At 50.7% G+C, this 18,956-nt stretch overlaps 1 protein-coding gene across 3 annotated transcripts in view; it reads right to left on the bottom strand.

The window, feature by feature from the left end:
* Window positions 1–18,956, bottom strand: part of ash1l (ash1 (absent, small, or homeotic)-like (Drosophila)) — a 227,793-nt gene that overhangs the window by 48,421 nt on the left and 160,416 nt on the right. For all 3 annotated transcript variants that reach the window (XM_078432000.1, XM_078431999.1, XM_078431998.1), the window contains 4 exons: window positions 7,400–7,445; window positions 7,033–7,141; window positions 2,688–2,894; window positions 799–945 (listed from right to left, as the gene is read on the bottom strand). In XM_078432000.1, the coding sequence (XP_078288126.1) occupies window positions 799–945; window positions 2,688–2,894; window positions 7,033–7,141; window positions 7,400–7,445 (509 nt within the window). The remainder of the gene's footprint in view (window positions 1–798; window positions 946–2,687; window positions 2,895–7,032; window positions 7,142–7,399; window positions 7,446–18,956) is intronic.

The raw sequence follows: 18,956 nt of genomic DNA on the forward strand, positions 1-18,956 counted from the left end.
TAGACACAAAATGCTGGAGTAACTCAGTGGGTCAGGCAGCATCTAGTGTAGGTAGACACAAAATGCTGGAGTAACTCAGTGGGTCAGACAGCATCTAGTGTAGGTAGACACAAAATGCTGGAGTACCTCAGCGGGACAGGCAGCATTTAGACACAAAATGGTGGAGTAACTCAGCGGGACAGGCAGCATCTCTGGAGAGAAGGAATGTTTAGTTCAGATTATTGATATGGTATAAGTTTGAGTTCAGTTTATTGTCACGTGTACCGAGGTACAGTGAAAAGCTTTTGTTGCGTGCTATCCAGTCAGCGGAAAGACAATACACGATTACAAATGAGCCGCCCACAGTGCAAAGATGCAGGATAAAGGGAATAATGTTTAGTGCAAGGTAGAGTCTGATTAAAGATAGTGTGTAGTGGGCGGTCACTGTGGCGCGGCGGTAGAGCTGCTGCCTTACAGCGAATGCAGCGCCGGAGACCCGGGTTCCATCCCGACTCGGGCGCTGTCTGAACGTTCTCCCCGTGGGTTTTCTCCGGGCGCTCCGGTTTCCTCCCACACTCCAAAGACGTGCAGGTTTGTAGGTTAATTGGCTCGGTAAACGTGAAAACAATTGTCCCTAGTGGGTGTTAGTGTGCGGGGATGGCTGGTCGGCGCGGACCCGGTGGGCCGAAGGGCCTGTTTCGACGCGCCGTATCTCTAAACTAGATAGATGAAAGGGGTATTGTTGAGCGTGAGGTTGGTAACGGGTGGCGTTTCGGACGCCCCCGGCCGACCGGCGGCACGGTGCACTCTCCCTCGTACCACTTCTGCATCTCGCAGTTGGGGCTGCAGCTGTGATTGATGAAGCGGGCCTCGTTGCCCATACGGTAGCTGTCGATCACCATCCCACTGTCCAGGTTCAAGCAGTAATGGTCGTTGTGGTTCTGGTACTGTTCGATCATCCGGTTCCTGGGGAGGAGTAGAAGACACACCTTGTTACCTCAGTGGACAGCGGCTGCCGATGATGAATTAAAATTAACCACGGGGAAGTAGTTGTATAGAAGCATAGAAAATAGGATAAGAAAATAACTGCAGATGCTGGTACAAATCGAAGGTATTTATTCACAAAGTGCTGGAGTAACTCAGCAGGTCGGGCAGCATCTCGGGAGAGAAGGAATGGGTGACGTTTCGGGTCGAGGCCCTTCTTCAGACCTTGACCCGAAACGTCACCTATCCATGTTCTCCACAGATGCTGCCCGACCTGCTGAGTTACTCCAGCACTTTGTGAATAAATAGCATAGAAAATAGGTGCAGGAGGGGGCCGTTTAGCCCTTCGAGGCAGCACCGCCATTCACTGTGATCGTGGCTGATCGTCCACAATCAGTAACCCGTGCCTGCCTTCTCCCCATATCCCTTGATTCCGCTAGCCCCTAGAGCTCTATCTAACTCTCTCTTAAATGCATCCAGTGAATTGGCCTCCACTGCCCTCTGCGGCAGAGAATTCCACACATTCACAACTCTCTGGGTGGAAAAGTTTCTTCTCACTTCAAGTTTAAAATGGCCTCCCCAATATCAAATAGTATATTTGATATTGAAGAATATTTGTTTTGCTTCTATTATGGTGGTTTTGTTTTGAATTATTTTGTATTGTAAATACTGTACTTAGTTAAAAAAAAGATGTACAGGTTTGTAGGTTAATTGGCTTGGTGTAAATGTAAACTTGTCCCTGGTGCGTGTAGGATAGTGTTAGTGTGCAGGGATTGATGGTCGGCACAGACTCGGTGGGCCGAAGGGCCTGTTTCCGCGCTGTATCTCTGAACTCGTGTACGGGGGGATCTACAGACAAAAGGTGCAGGAGGAGGCCATTTGGCCCTTCGAGCCTGTACGCACCGCCATTCAATGTGATCATGGCTGATCATTCTCAATCAGTACCCCGTTCCTGCCTTCTCCCCATACCCCCTGACTCCGCTATCCTTAAGAGCTCTATCTAACTCTCTCTTGAATGCATTTTGAGAGAATTGGCCTCCACTGCCTTCTGAGGCAGAGAATTCCACAGATTCACAAATCTCTGACTGAAAAAGTTTTTCCTCATCTCCGTTCTAAATGGCCGACCCCTTATTCTTAAACTGTGGCCCCTTGCTCTGGACTCCCCCCAACATTGGGAACATGTTTCCTGCCTCTAACGTGTCCAACCCCTTAATAATCTTAATCGTTTCGATAAGATCTCCTCTCATCCTTCTAAATTCCAGTGTATACAAGCCCAGTCGCTCCAGTCTTTCAACATACGACAGTCCCGCCATTCCAGGAATTAACCTGGTGAACCTACGCTGCACGCCCTCAATAGCAAGAATATCCTTCCTCAAATTTGGAGACCAAAACTGCACCCAGTATTCCAGGTGCGGTCTCACTAGGGCCCTGTACAACTGCAGAAGGACCTCTTTGCTCCTATACTCAACTCCTCTTGTTATGAAGGCCAACATTCCATTGGCTTTCTTCACTGCCTGCTGTACCTGCATGCTTCCTTTCAGTGACTGATGCACTAGGACACCCAGATCTCGTTGTACGTCCCCTTTTCCTAAATTGACACCATTCAGATAATACTCTGTCTTTCTATTCTTACCACCGATGGCTGGTCGGTGTGGGCTGGGTGGGCCGGAGGGCCTGTTTCCGAGCCGTATCTCTGAGCCAGCGTTAGGGGGTTATGAACCTACCGGAACTCCTGCTCGCTGACCACCTCGCCCAGGTACTCGATGATGAACTGGCCGGCCTTGAGGGTCTCCTTGGTGCGGATGCCCCAACCCTTGCCCTCGGCTCGGAACCGCTCCAGGCACTGCACCCACTCGTGCCGCTGGATGCGCTGGTTGCAGCAGTACTCCTCACACGGGCACGTGCTGGGGGCGCACTCCGCAAAGATCATCCTGCAACACAACAGGCACGTCAGTGTCTCCGTGGCTTGTGTGTCTGTGTGTCTCCATGGTGTGTGTGTGTCTGTGTGTCTCCATGGTGTGTGTGTGTGTGTGTGTGTGTGTGTGACTCCATGGTGTGTGTGTGTGTGTGTGTGTGTGACTCCATGGTGTGTGTGTGTGTGTGTGTGTCTCCATGGTGTGTGTGTGTGTGTGTGTGTGTGTGTCTGTGTGTCTCCATGGTGTGTGTGTGTGTGTGTGTGTGTGTGTGTGTGTGTGACTCCATGGTGTGTGTGTGTGTGTGTGTGTGTGTGTGTGTGTGTGTGTGTGTGTGTCTGTGTGTCTCCATGGTGTGTGTGTGTGTGTGTGTGTGTGTGTGTGTCTCCATGGTGTGTGTGTGTGTGTGTGTGTCTCCATGGTGTGTGTGTGTGTGTGTGTGTGTGTGTGTGTGTCTCCATGGTGTGTGTGTGTGTGTGTCTCCATGGTGTGTGTGTGTGTGTGTGTGTGTGTGTGTGTGTGTGACTCCATGGTGTGTGTGTGTGTGTGTGTGTGTGTGTGTGTGTGTGTGTGTGTCTCCATGGTGTGTGTGTGTGTGTGTGTCTCCATGGTGTGTGTCTGTGTGTCTCCATGGTGTGTGTGTGTGTGTGTCTCCATGGTGTGTGTCTGTGTGTCTCCATGGTGTGTGTGTGTGTGTGTGACTCCATGGTGTGTGTGTGTGTGTGTGTGTGTGTGACTCCATGGTGTGTGTGTGTGTGTGTGACTCCATGGTGTGTGTGTGTGTGTGTGTGTGTGTGTGTGTGTGTGTGTGTGTGTGTGACTCCATGGTGTGTGTGTGTGTGTGTGTGTGTGTGTGTGTGTGTGTGTGACTCCATGGTGTGTGTCTGTGTGTCTCCATGGTGTGTGTGTGTCTGTGTGTCTCCATGGTGTGTGTGTGTGTGACTCCACGGTGTGTGTGTGTGTGCGCGCGTGTATGTGCGTGTGTGTGCGCGCGTGTGTGTGCGTGTGTCTCCATGGTGTGTGTACGAAAATAACTGCAGATGCTGGTACAAATCGAAGGTATCACAAAATGCTGGAGTAACTCAGCGGGTCGGGCAGCATCTAGGAGAGAAGAAATGGCTGATGTTTCGGGGTCGAGACCCTTCTTCAGGTTTTAGTTTAATTTATTGTCACATGTACCGAGGTACAGTGAAAAGCCTTTGCTGCTGTAAATGGATTGATCTTAATCGTGTGTTGTCTTTCTGCTGACTGGTTAGCACGTAGCAAAAGCTTTTCACTGTACCTCAGTAACTAAACTGAAACTGTTTCGTGCTAACCATCAGCAGAAAGACAATACACGATTATAATTGAGCCGTTTACAGTGTACAGATACATGATAAGGGAATAACGTTAAGTGCAAGGTAAAGCCAGTAAAGTCCGATCAAGGATAGTCCGAGGGTCTCCAGTGAGGTAGATAGTAGTTCAGGACTGTTCTCTGGTTGTGGTAGGATGGTTCAGTTGATTGATAACAGCTGGGAAGAAACTGTCCCTGAATCTGGAGCTGTGCGAGGGTCTCCACACTTCTGTACCTCTTGCCTCGATGGGAGAGGGGAGAAGAGGGAGTGACCGGGGTGAGACTGGTCCTTGATGATGCTGCTGGCCTTGCCGAGGCAGCGTGAGGTGTAGATGGAGTCAGTGGAAGGGAGGTTGGTTTGCGCGATGGTCCTGGCTGCGTCCAGAGAGGGGGTTACTGTGATGCCTGTTGGGCACATAAAGGCGCAGTAGGACAGACACAACCCCAGCAGCTTTGCTGGCTAGAGACCCACACAACTGGCAGCAGTAGAAACATAGACAATAGGTGCAGGAGTAGGCCATTCGGCCCTTCGAGCCTGTACGCACCGCCATTCAATGTGATCATGGCTGATCATCCAACTCAGTATCCCGTACCTGCCTTCTCTCCATACCCCCTGATCCCTTTAGCCACAAGGGCCACATCTAACTCCCTCCTAAATATAGCCAATGAACTGGCCTCAACTACCTTCTGTGGCAGAGAATTCCACAGACTCACCACTCTCTGTGCGAAAAAAAACTTTCTCATCTCGGTCCTAAAAGACTTCCCCCTTATCCTTAAACTGTGACCCCTTGTTCTGGACTTCCCCAACATCGGGAACAATCTTCCCGCATCTAGCCTGTCCAACCCCTTAAGAATTTTATATGTTTCTATAAGATCCCCCCTCAATCTTCTAAATTCCAGCGAGTACAAGCCGAGTCTATCCAGTCTTTCTTCATATGAAAGTCCTGCCATCCCAGGGATCAATCTGGTGAACCTTCTCTGTACTCCCTCCATGGCAAGAATGTCTTTCCTCAGATTAGGAGACCAAAACTATACGCAATACTCCAGGTGTGGTCTCACCAAGGCCCTGTACAACTGCAGCAGAACCTCCCTGCTCCTATACTCAAATCCCCTCGCTATGAATGCCAACATACCATTCGCCTTCTTCACTGCCTGCTGCACCTGCATGCTTACTTTCAATGACTGGTGTCTGGTAGAGCTGCTGCCTTACAGCGCCAGAGACCCGGGTTCCATCCTGACTACGGGTGCTGTCTGTACGGAGTTTGCACGTTCTCCTCGTGACCTGCGTGGGTTTTCTCCGGGTGCTCCGGTTTCCTCCTGCACTCCAAAGACGTGCAGGTTTGTAGGTTAGGTAAAAAATGTATAGGAAAAAAACTGCAGATGCTGGTTAAATTTGAAGGTAGGCATAAAATGCTGGAGTAACTCAGCGGGTCAGGCAGCAACTCAGGAGAGAAGGAATGGGTGACGTTTCGGGTCGAGTCTGAAAAAGGGTCTCGACCCGAAACGTCACCCATCCCTTCTCTCCAGAGATGCTGCCTGACCCACTGAGTTACTCCAGCATTCTGTGTCTTACCTTCGATTTAAACCAGCACCTGCAGTTTTCTTTCCTACACAATTAACCTCCAAACCTGCAGGTCTTTGGTGTGCGGGAGATTTTAGATTTAGATTTAGATTTTAGAGATGCAGCGCGGAAACAGGCCCTTCGGCCCACCGGGTCCGCGCTGCCCAGCGATCCCCGCACACTAACACCATCCTACACACAATTTTTACATTTACCCAGTCAATTAACCTACAAACCCGCACGTCTTTGGAGTGCGGGAGGAAACGGAAGATCTCGGAGAAAACCCAGGCGGGTCACGGGGAGAAGGTCGAAACTCCGTGCAGACGGGAGCCCGCGGTCACGATGGAACACGGGTCTCTGGCGAGCAGCTCTACCCGCTGCGCCACCGCGTCTCTCTCCTCCCTCCCCCCTTGGCGAACAAGAAGCGGCTAAGAGAAACACACTGCTGGGCCCGTCAACAGGTGGGAATGGGCAGGAGGTGTTGAGTCGGTTGCCAGCTCTGCCGACTCAAAGCTGGACGGCTGCCGGGGCATCTGTTTCAGCACTGGGGCCTCGGTACAGGAGGCACACTGGGCCGGGCTCTTTATTACAACTAAAAACCCTTCCCATTATAATTAATAATAATAAAAAAAAACACCAGTGCGCAGTTTACGGGCGCTGCGCCAGGGACTGCTAATGAGTTTGCATCAAACAGCACAAAATATGCATCAACAGACTGCAGCCGAGAGCCAAGCGGTGACGTGAAGGCTGGCTTGCTTCCACCGCCCCAGTTACCAGCACATGCTCCCCTCCCCTCCCCGCTTCCAGAGGGAGCTGCAGGCTCCACCGTTCCACCTTTCATAAGCTCATGAGTGAGAGGAGCAGAATTAGGCCGCTCGGCCCATCGAGTCTAATCTGCCATTCAATCGTGGCTGGCCTCCAGTGCCATAGTGAGGCCCACCGGAAATTGGAGGAACAGCACCTCATATTTCGCCTGGGCAGCTTGCAGTCCAGCGGCATGAACATTGACTTCTCCAACTTTAGATAGTTCCTCTGTCCCTCTCTTCCCCTCCCTCTATCTTCCTGTCTCCACCTATATCCTTCCTTTGTCCCGCCCCCTCCCCTGACATCATTCTGAAGAAGGGTCTCGACCCGAAATGTCACCCGTTCCTTCTCTCCCGAGATGCTGCCTGACCTGCTGAGTTACTCCGCCATTTTGTGTCCACCTTCACCGTCCTCATGATAGTACATTTCTTTGATCCGCACGCACGCACGCACCCTACCTGTTGAGACAGTCCTCCATGCAGCTCCTGTCGACCGGGTTGTTTGGCCTCTTGCAGTTACAGGTCGTGGGCTCGCAGCCGGAGAGAGGCTTCACGTCGACAAACACGTCTGCAGCGGGGGGGGGGGGGGGGGGGGGGGGGGAGAACGAGCGCACGATTAGAGCGCCCCCCACGAATACACAGAAATGCACGTGTAACGCTTACCCTCCCCGAGCGCCAATCTAATCTTGTTGAAGCACAGAAACGTAGAAAACAGGTGCAGCAGTCGAGCCAGCACCGCCATCCAGGACAAGGGGCCACGGTTTCGGAAATAAAGACCGACAACAAAGATGAAATGCACAAGGCTGAGAAATGAAAAGCGGCTTACTTGATCGGATTTTCTTATAAAGTGGGACGTCGGGTTTTTTGTAGAGCTTTAAGGCAAAGAGAGAGGATAAATTGTAAGTTAGTCAGAAGACAGCACTCACACCAACACATTGATAACACAAATGTGCAGGCAGCTCCAGTCCTAGAGCTACTGGGAAGGTCGTTGGCTGCAACCTTCCCCCCATTGACGATCTGTACACTGCAAGGGCCAGGAAGCGAGCGGGCAAGATCATCTCTGACCCCTCTCACCCTGGCCACTAACTCTTTGAAGCACTTCCCTCTGGAAGGTGACTCCGCACTGTCAAAGCAGCCACAGCCAGACATCAAAACACCTTTTTCCCACGAGTGATAGTTCCACTCAATAACCAAAGTCTGTGGTCTCTTTTTTGCTCTGGTTTATTTTCACCCACATGTTTAGACCGTAATGTTGTATCCTGTTTGTTTTGATGTGGTTATGCTTTATTCTTAATTGTTAACTGTGTGTTTGTGTTGTCATTTGTGAACGGAGCACCAAGGCACATTCCTTGTATGTGCACATACTTGGCCAATAAACTTATAAACGTATTCATTCATTCATTCATATAGAAACATAGACAATAGGTGCAGGAGGAGGCCATTCGGCCCTTCGAGCCAGCACCGCCATTCATTGTGATCATGGCTGATCATCCACAATCAGTAACCCGTGCCTGCCTTCTCCCCATATCCCTTGATTCCACTAGCCCCTAGAGCTCTGTCTAACTCTCTCTTAAATCCATCCAGTGATTTGGCTTCCACTGCCCTCTGTGGCAGAGAATTCCACAAATTCACAACTCTCTGGGTGAAAATTTTTCATCTCACCTCAGTTTTAAATGGCCTCCCTTTGTTCTTAAACTGTGTGGCCCCTGGTTCTGGACTCCCCCAACATAGGGAACATTTTTCCTGCATCTAGCTTGTCCAGTCCTTTTATAATTTACACGTCTCTTTAAGATCCTCACTCATCCTTCTAAACTCCAGTGAATACAAGCATAGTCTTTCCAATCTTTCCTCATATGACAGTCCCTCCATCCCAGGGATTAATCTCATGAACCAACGCTGCACTGCCTCAATAGCAAGGACGTCCTTCCTCAAATTAGGAGACCAAAACTGCACATAATACTCCAGATCTAATGTTACAAATGTCCCGCCCCCTCCCCTGACATCGGTCTGAAGAAGGGTCTCGACCCGAAACGTCACCCATTCCTTCTCTCCACAGATGCTGCCTGACCCGCTGAGTTACTCCAGCACTCTGTGAAACGTCACCTATCATGTTCTCCACAGATGCTGCCTGACCCGCTGAGTTACTCCAGCACTCTGTGAAACGTCACCTATCCATGTTCTCCACAGATGCTGCCTGACCCGCTGAGTTACTCCAGCACTCTGTGAAACGTCACCTATCCATGTTCTCCACAGATGCTGCCCGACCCACTGAGTTACTCCAGCACTCTGTGAAACGTCACCTATCCATGTTCCCCACAGATGCTGCCTGACCCGCTAAGTTACTCCAGCACTCTGTGAAACGTCACCTATCCATGTTCTCCAGAGATGCTGCCTGACCCGCTGAGTTACTCCAGCACTCTGTGAAACGTCACCTATCCATGTTCCCCACAGATGCTGCCTGACTCGCTGAGTTAATCCAGCACTTTGTGCCTCCCATCATTGCTCCCTTTGTTGGATTTCCAGAGGAACAGCTTACAGACTTGTCTGCTGTGCAGAGAAATGCACAACCCCCTTTCAACAAGCACTTCCACTCCCCCCCGACTCAAGAACAATTTTTTTCTTTGTTTCAGTTTTCGGGGAAGTGTTAGTAGTTTTTTGTTTCTGTTGCTGGCGCACAATACATTCCACTCTCGCCGGCCGGAGCCAAGAAAAACACGCCAAGCGAAAACATTCTCGGCCAGCTTGGCTGTACATTCGTAACCTCCAAGGGGTGGCCCTGGGAAGAGAGGGAGGGAGAGAGAGAAAGCTGGAAAACACTGGGAACCGGCCCAAGATAAAGCTGGGGAGGGAGGCGGCGATAGAAACAATGTGCAGAGTCTGAGAATGAACATCCACCACAGTGGCTCCTCTGCATTCCTCACTGTGATGGAAGGCGAGAAAAAGTTCAACCTCTACGCTTCGTTGACACCACAGTCCTAACACGGGCGCCTGACGTGTGCGCCGTGAACGGGGCGGCACGGTGGTGGCCCAGCGGTAGAGTTGCTGCCTTGGTCAGGCGGCATCTCTGGAATTTAGAAGGATGAGAGGAGATCTTATCGAAACGTGTACAATTATTAAGGGGTTGGACACGTTAGAGGCAGGAAACATGTTCCCAATGTTGGGGGAGTCCAGAACAAGGGGCCACAGTTTAAGAATAAGGGGTCGGCCATTTAGAACTGAGATGAGGAAAAACATTTTCAGTCAGAGAGTTGTGAATCTGTGGAATTCTCTGCCTCAGAAGGCAGTGGAGGCCAATTCTCTGAATGCATTCAAGAGAGAGCTGGATAGAGCTCTTAAGGATAGCGGAGTCAGGGGGTATGGGGAGAGGGCAGGAACGGGGTACTGATTGAGAATGATTAGCCATGATCACATTGAATGGCGGTGCTGGCTCGAAGGGCCGAATGGCCTCCTCCTGCACCTATTGTCTATTGAGAGAAGGAATGGGTGACTCAGTGGGTCAGGCAGTGCCTCGGGAGAGAAGGAATGGGCGACGTTTCAGGTCGAGACCCTTCTTCAGACTGATGTCAGGGGAGGGGGCGGGACATTTGTCCCATAATTTGAGGAAGGACATCCTTGCAATTCAGGCAGTGCAGCGTAGGTTCACGAGATTGATCCCTGGGATGGCGGGACTGTCATGTGAGGAAAGATTGGAAAGACTGTGCTTGTGTTCACTGGAGTTTAGAAGGATGAGAGGGGATCTTATAGAGACATATAAAATTATAAAGCTAGATGCAGGGAAAATGTTCCCAATGTTGGGGGAGTCCAGAACCAGGGGCCACAGTCTTAAAATAAAGGGGAGGCCATTTATAACTGAGGTGAGAAGGAGCTTCTTCACCCAGAGAGTTGTGAATTTGTGGAATTCTCTCCCTGACATCGGTCTGAAGAAGGGTCTCGACCCGAAACGTCACCCATTCCTTCTCTCCTGACCCGCTGAGTTACTCCAGCATTTGGTGTCTGCCTTCAATTTTAACCAGCGTCTACAGTTTGTTTTCCTACCTCATCCGGGGCAGAGTAGACTCTGGGCCGAATGGCCTATTTCCCCCTCCTCCTGACGTATGAACAAGCCTTCTTTCCCACAAGGGTGGAGAGATTCTCCAATCCCAGCCTGAGATGCTCTGGCGACTTTGGGCCTTGCTTTGTTTTTTGCACGTTCGGGCGGCCACGGTGGCGCGGCGGTAGGTAAATTCCCGGAATGGCGGGACTGTCATATGTTGAAAGACTGGAGCGACTAGGCTTGTATACACTGGAATTTAGAAGGATGAGAGGGGATCTTATCGAAACGTATAAGATTATTAAGGGGTTGGACACGCTCGAGGCAGGAAACATGTTCCCAATGTTGGGGGAGTCCAGAACCAGGGGCCACAGTTTAAGAATAAGGGGTCGGCCTTTTAGAACTGAGATGAGGAAAAACTTTTTCAGTCAGAGAGTTGTGAATCTGTGGAATTCTCTGTCTCAGAAGGCAGTGGAGGCCAATTCTCTGAATGCATTCAAGAGAGAGCTAGATAGAGCTCTTAAGGATAGCGGAGTCAGGGGGTATGGGGAGAAGGCAGGAACGGGGTACTGATTGAGAATGATCAGCCATGATCATATTGAATGGCGGTGCTGGCTCGAAGGGCCGAATGGCCTCCTCCTGCACCTATTGTCTATTGTCTATTGACAGCGCTTTCAGCGCCGGAGACCCGGGTTCCATCCCGTTGACTGGCTCTTGTCTGTGCGGAGTTTGTACGTTTCCCCCACCTGTGACCTGCGTGGGTTTTCTCCGAGATCTTCAGTTTCCTCCCACACTCCCAAGGACCTTTTGTTTGTAAACTGCCGATACAGGCAGCTTTTGATTTGATCGCGTCACTACTTTGTATGTTTGGTTTTGTTTTTGGAATAAAGTATTTGTAAAAAAAAAAGGACGTACAGGTTTATAGGTTAATTGGCTTGGTGTATGTGTAAATCGCCCAGTGTGTGTGTGTGTGTGTGTGTGTGTGTGTAGGATAGTGTTAGTGTGCGGGGATCGCTGGTCGGCGCGGGCTCGGTGGGCCGAAGACACAAAGAAAATAGGCGCAGGAGTAGGCCATTCGGCCCTTCGAGCCAGCACCGCCATTCAATATGATCACGGCTGATCATCCAAAATCACTACCCCGTTCCTGCTTTCTCCCCATATCCCTTGATTCCATTATCCCTAAGATCTATATCTAGCTCTCTTGAAAGCATCCAGTGAATTGGCCTCCACTGCCCTCTGTGGCAGAGAATTCCACAGATTCACAACTCTCTGGGTGAAAAGGTTTCTCCTCATCTCAGTCCTAAATGGCCGACCCCTTATTCTTAAACTGTGTGACCCCTGGTTCTGAACTCTGTAAAAATTGGGAACATGTTTCCTGCATTGAGCCTGTCCAATCTCTTAAGAATGTTATGTTTCTATAAGGACCTGTTTCCACGCTGTCTCTAAACTAAACAATGCCACACAGCTAGACTTGGACTGTTAACCCTCTCGCTGGAATGGTGCAGCCCTGTTTATTTAGTGAGAGTTTGGGGGCTTGGAAACCAAAAGGTATTGAAGGTGCCGATGCTGAAAGCCCTGTGGGATGGGCTGGGATTCAAGAGAACAACTCAACGTGGAGAAACAAGGAACTGCAGATGCTGCCTTACACAGAAGGCCACTGAGAGCTGGAGTAACCAAGCGGGTCAGGCTGCGTCTCTGGGAAACACGGATAGGGAACGCGAAGAAGGGTCCCCGACCCGGAACACCGCCCATCCGTGTTCTTCAGAGATGCTGTCCGACCCGTTGAGTCATTCCAGCATTTTAGACAATAGACAATAGGTGCAGGAGGAGGCCATTCGGCCCTTCGAGCCAGCACCGCCATTCAATGTGATCATGGCTGATCATTCTCAATCAGTACCCCGTTCCTGCCTTCTCCCCATACCCCCTGACTCCGCTATCCTTAAGAGCTCTATCCAGCTCTCTCTTGAATGCATTCGGAGAATTGGCCTCCACTGCCTTCTGAGGCAGAGAATTCCACAGATTCACAACTCTCTGACTGAAAAAGTTTTTCCTCATCTCCGTTCTAAATGGCCGACCCCTTATTCTTAAACTGTGGCCCCTTGTTCTGGACTCCCCCAACATTGGGAACATGTTTCCTGCCTCTAACGTGTCCAACCCCTTAATAATCTTATACGTTTCGATAAGATCTCCTCTCATCCTTCTAAACTCCAGTGTATACAAGCCTAGTCGCTCCAGTCTTTCAACATATGACAGTCCCGCCATTCCGGGAATTAACCTAGTCTCCTTTGTCTCCCTCTGTGCATTAACCAGCATCCATGGTTCCTTGTTATTAACCAATCAATTCAAATATGGAGAGCTCCAACCGTGGGGCCAGTGGACTTTAGCATCGTGACGCCCGCGGTCTCTGGTGAGAAGAGGCCGACTCGGGAGCTCCACGCCGCGGAGAGTGTTTCAAACGTCCCGACGCGGGAGTTTCGATCGCCCCGACGCGAGAGCTTCAGACCGTCGGCAACGGCGACTGCGCTATTTAGTTAAGAGATACAGCGCAGAAACAGGCCCTTCGGCCCACCGAGTCCGCACACTAACACCAACACTCCACACACTAACTAAGGGCAGCACGGTGGCGCAGCGGTAGAGTTGCTGCCTTACAGCGAATGCAGCGCCGGAGACTCAGGTTCCATCCTGACTACGGCCGCCGTCTGTACGGAGTTTACACGTTCTCCCGTGCCCTGCGTGGGTTTTCTCCGAGATCTTCGGTTTCCTCCCGCACTCCAAAGACGTACAGGTTTGTAGGTTAATTGACTGGGTAAAATGTAAAAATCGTCCCTAGTGTGTGTAGGATAGTGTTAATGTGCGGGGATCGCTGGTCGGCGCGGACCCGGTGGGCCGAAGGGCTTGTTTCCGCGCTGTATCTCTAAATCTAAAAAAAAAAAAAACCCTACACACACACACCAGGGACAATTTACACTTATACCAAGCCAATTAACCTACAATCCTGCGCGTCTTTGGAGTGCGGGAGGAAACTGAAGTTCTCGGAGAAAACCCACGCAGGTCACGGGGAGAACGTACAAACGCCATACAGACGGCGCCCGTGGTCGGGATGTAACCCGGGTCTCCGGCGCTGCATTCGCTGCAAGGCAGCAACTCTACCGCCGCGCCGCCTAAAGTCTCAAGTAAATGGCAGCCCCGAGCAGCGGGATTAACCCCCCTCCCCACCTCAGCCGTCTGAGAGTCTTTTGTGAAAGGGCTGAATGAATTTGGAAGAAGCCCAGCGCGACTAAAACGCCACATCTGTGTTGTATTACCGCCAGGCTGATTTAAGGCTCGCAGTGAAAAATGGGCGGAACTGCGGAACCTGGTGCTGCCAAACATCGGCCAAACCCGCAGCGTGCCGGAAAACAAAGCAGACCCTCACTGAGTCACTTAATGCAGTGGCTGATCCAACAAGCCACCCTTACAGGCACCCTTGTCATCAGGTTTATGTGCGTGCAAGGCAGACACACAATGCTGGGGTAACTCAGCGGGTCAGGCAGCATCTCTGGAGAGAAGGAACGGGTGAGGTTTTGGGTCGGGACCCTTCTTCAGACTCAGTCTTAGAATGAGGCCATTCGGCCCATTGAGTCTGCTCCGCCATTCGATCATGTCTGGTCCATTTTTCCCTTTCAACCCCATTCTCCTGCCTTCTCCCCATGACCTTTAATCAACACTACTAATCAAAAACCTGTTAATCTCCGCTTTAAAAATATCCATTGACTTGGCCTCCACCCGTCTGTGGCAGTGAATCCCACAGATTCACCACCCTCTGGCTAAATCAATTCCACCTCATCTCCATTCTAAAGGAACGCCCTTTAATTCCGAGGCCGTGCCCTCTGGTCCTAGACTCTCCCACTAGTGGAAACATCCTCTCCACACCCACTCAGTCCAGGCTTGGAACTTGGAAATGACAAAGACAAAAGCTGCTAACCAGCTTTCTAACAGTTTGCGCAGAACGTAGAACACTGTTTGTTCTAGGGCGGCACGGTGGCGTAGCGATAGAGCTGCTGCCTACAGCGCCAGAGACCCGGGTTCCATCCCGACTACGGGTGCCTGTCAGTCCCAAGTTTGTACGTTCTCCCCGTGACCTGCGTGGGTTTTCTCTGAGATCTTCGGGTTTCCTCCCACACTCCAAAGACGTGCGGGTTTTGTAGGTTAATGTGGCTGGGTGTAAATGTAAAATTGTCCCTCGTGTGTGTGTGTGGGATAGTGTTAGTGTGCGGGGATCGCTGGGCCGAAGGGCCTGTTTCCACGCTGCGTCTCTAAGCTAAACTAAACAAAGCCAAAAGCTGCCAACTAACTTGCTAACTGTTTTCGTAGAACATAGAACACGAGTTCAGCTTTGTCTCGGCCTCATCATTTTTCTGACAGAGTATCTGGGCAAATTTGGCAGGCCATACATCGCGGGGCACAGCAGCCAAGATTCTGATCAGGCACGGTTAGGATCAACACCCACACCTTCCTGTCTGATACTGCTGTCAAATTCAGTTCTTCCTCCTCACTCGATCTACTGGGACAATCTGAATACTTGCGCTGCTCTGCATACAAAGTGTCTCCAGTCAGGATAAATATCTCCCCTCCCCTCATACAGCGTAGAAACAGGCCCCCCGGCTCGATCAGGCGACTGAACCATCCTACCACAACCAGAGGGCAGTGCTGAACTACTATCTACCTCTTTGGTGACCCTCGGACTATCCTTGATCAGACTTTGTGTGGAGGGTAAAAATTGCAGATGCTGGTTTAAATCGCAAAATGCTGGAGTAACTCAGCGGGTCAGGCAGCGTCTCGGGAGAGAAGGAATGGGTGACGTTTCGGGTCGAGACCCTCCTTCAGACTGATATCAGGGGAGGGGGCGGGACAAATGTTAGTCTGAAGGAGGGTCTCGACCCGAAAACGTCACCCATTCCTTCTCTCCCGAGATGCTGCCTGACCTGCTGAGTTACACATCAGTCTGAAGAAGGGTCTCGACCCGAAACGTCACCCGTTCCTTCCCTCCCGAGATGCTGCCTGACCCGCTGAGTTACTCCAGCAGTTTGCGTCTACCTTGATGGGACTTTGCTGGCTTTACCTTACACTAAACGTTATTCCCTTATCATGTATGTATTCATTCTACATCGATCCATTGTAATCATGTTTTGTCTTACTGCTGACTGGGTAGCACGCAACAAAAGCTTTTCACTGTACCTCGGTACACGTGGCAATAAACTCAACTGTACTGAACTCGCCCACACCGGCCAACATGTCCCATCTACACTAGTCCCACCTGCCTGTGTTTGGCCCATATCCCTCCAAACCCGTCCTGTCCATGTACCTGTCTAACTGTTTCTTAAACATTGGGATAGTCCCAGCCTCAACTACCTCCTCTGGCAGTTTGTTCCATACACCCACCACTATTTGTGTGAACACGTTACCCCTCAGATCCGAAATATTTTGCATCTATTAATTATTTTCCCCTTTACCTTAAACCAATGTCCTCTGGTACTCGATTCACCTTCTCTGATCTATTCCTCTCATGATTTTATACACCTCTATAAGATCACCCCTCATCCTCCTGCGCTCCAAGGAATAGAGTCCCAGCCTGCTCAACCTCTGAAGAAGGGTCTCGCCCCGAAACGTCGCCCATTCCTTCTCTCCGGAGATGCTGCCTGGCCCGCTGAGTAACTCCAGCATTCTGTGTCTACCTTCTACTCCACCTCTGCCCACAGCTCAGACCCTCGAGTCCTGGCAACATCCTCGTCAATCTCTCTCTCCATTTTGTTTGCCGTTTGTAACCGGCGGGAGAAACAAAAAAGGGCTTTCAAAATGAATGGAGAGACCGGGGGGAAATATTCTTGCACTGACCCAGTTTTCCTTCACGAATCTGATACAGTACAAATCTAAACACTACATAAATTACTTTTTCCTGCACTGGAGGAAATACCAAGAGACTTTTGTGTTACTGATATCTTAGCAGCTGCTCGATTAAAAAAAAAAACCAAGCTTTCATTCTGATCTCAACACACTCCACCAGTACCTATTACCACATCGACTTGAATTCCACAGTGTAAAGGCAGGAGGTCAGATTCCCTTTCCTTTAGACATTAGAGCATAACATAGGTACATAGAAAATAGGTGCAGGAGAAGGCCATTCGACCCTTTGAGCCAGCACCGCCATTCATTGTGATTATGGCTGACCGTCCACAATCAGTAACCCGTGCCTGCCTTCTCCCCATATCCCTTGATTCCGCTAGCCCCTAGAGCTCTATCTAACTCTCTCTTAAATCCATCCAGTGATTTGGCTTCCACTGCCCTCTGTGGCAGAGAATTCCACAAATTCACAACTCTCTGGGTGAAAAAGTTCCTTCTCACCTCAGTTTTAAATGGCCTCCCCTTTATTCTAAGACTGTGTGTGTGGCCCCTGGTTCTGGACTCGCCCAACATTGGGAACATTTTTCCTGCATCTAGCTTGTCCAGTCCTTTTATAATTTTATACGTCTCTATAAGATCCCCTCTCATCCTTCTAAAAACTCCAGCGAATACAAGCCTAGTCTTTTCAATCTTTCCTCATATGACAGTCCCTCCATCCCAGGGATCAATCTCGTGAACCTACGCTGCACTGCCTCAATTATAAGGACGTCCTTCCTCAAATTAGGAGACCAAATCTGTACACGATACTCCAGATGTGGTCTCACCAGGGCCCTGTACAACTGCAGAAGGACCTCTTTACCCCTCTACTGAAATCCTCTCGTTATGAAGGGGTCGGCAACCTTGTTCTGCATAGGGGCCAGGACCCATGTCTGCCAGCGGATGGCAGGCCACAGTTAATAAATGGAGGTAATAATAATACATTCTAACTAAACTTTGACTTATATTTATATATTTAAGCAATATTATGTCTACTAAACATAGCAGTTAGTTTGAGACACTGGTATTGATGTTTATATAAAGTTGATATTATATTAGATTATATCTATATACTAAAACTCTCGTTTGTTTGTTTGTTTGTTCCTGAACTACAGCCAAAACGGTACACGATAGAGTGACGATTTTAGGCCCAACTTACTCACCCTCGTCCCTTTGGTGCTAATGGAAGAAGTTTCATTGAAATCGGTGTTATATTTTTAGTTATTCACATTGAAAGTTTCAATCTATCTCCTAGGGAGGCAGGGGGGAGGGAGTGGAGGGAGGGGGAGGAGGGTGGAGGAGGGAAGATAATAATAATAATAATATATTCCTTTAATCGTCCCACACCGGGGAAATTTACAGGGGGGTTGAGGGGGAGGGGAAGGGGTTTTAGGGGAACGGGGGGAGGGGTGGAGGGAGTTGAGGGAGGGGAGGGAGGGAGGGGGAGGAGTATTGGGGGAGGGGAGGGGGGAAGGGGGGGAGAGGGAGTTGAGGGAGGGGAGGAGAGGAGGGAGGGAGGGGTATTGGGGGGCGGGGAGGGGAAGGGAGGGAGATGGGGAGGAGGGCGGGGAGGGGGGGAGGGAGGAGGGGGGGAGGAGGGGAGAGGGAGTTGAGGGAGGGGAGGAGGGAGGGGTATTGGGGGGGCGGGGAGGGGAAGGGAAGGAGATGGGGAGGAGGGCGGGGGAGGGGGAGAGGGAGGAGGGCGGGGGAGGAGGGGAGAGGGGAGTTGAGGAGGGAGGGAGGGGTATTGGGGGGCGGGGAGGGGAAGGGAGGGAGATGGGGAGGAGGGCAGGGGAGGGGGGAGAGGGAGGAGGGCGGGGGAGGAGGAGTTGAGGGAGGGGAGGAGGGGAGGGAGGGGTATTGGGGGGGCGGGGAGGGGAAGGGAGGGAGATGGGGAGGAGGGCGGGGGAGGGGGGAGAGGGGAGGGGGAGGAGGGAGGGGGAGAGGGAGTGGGGGAGGAGGGGGAGGGGAATGTGCTGCACCAATGCAGGAGAGGTTTGGTCTAATCGTTAATAAACGGAGGAAATAATAATACATATTAACTAAACTTTGACTTATATTTATATATTTAAGCAATCTTATGTCTACTGAACATAGCAGTTAGTTTGGGACACTTTGGTATTGAAGTTTATATAAGGTTTATATTATATTATATTACATTATATTATATTATATTACTGACACAGAAATTTCCAGTTGGCACTCAGCTTCTGCAAGCATTATAACTGCCTGGAGACACAATAGAATACAGATGCTGGAATCGTGAGTGAACAGCAGAGTGCTGGGGATCTCAGCGGTCGGTAGAAGTGTCTGGCGGCCACCCCCCTCCTGGCTCTGCCTCTGTTGTGATTATAACTCCGGGCGCTGGGCTCCCGCTGTGCGATGAGTCTGGCCCTCCCTGCAGCCCCAACATGTACACACCCCCCCCCCCCCCCCC

Source organism: Rhinoraja longicauda, chromosome 44, assembly GCF_053455715.1.
Source record: "Rhinoraja longicauda isolate Sanriku21f chromosome 44, sRhiLon1.1, whole genome shotgun sequence".
NCBI classification, from domain to species: Eukaryota; Metazoa; Chordata; class Chondrichthyes; order Rajiformes; family Arhynchobatidae; genus Rhinoraja; species Rhinoraja longicauda.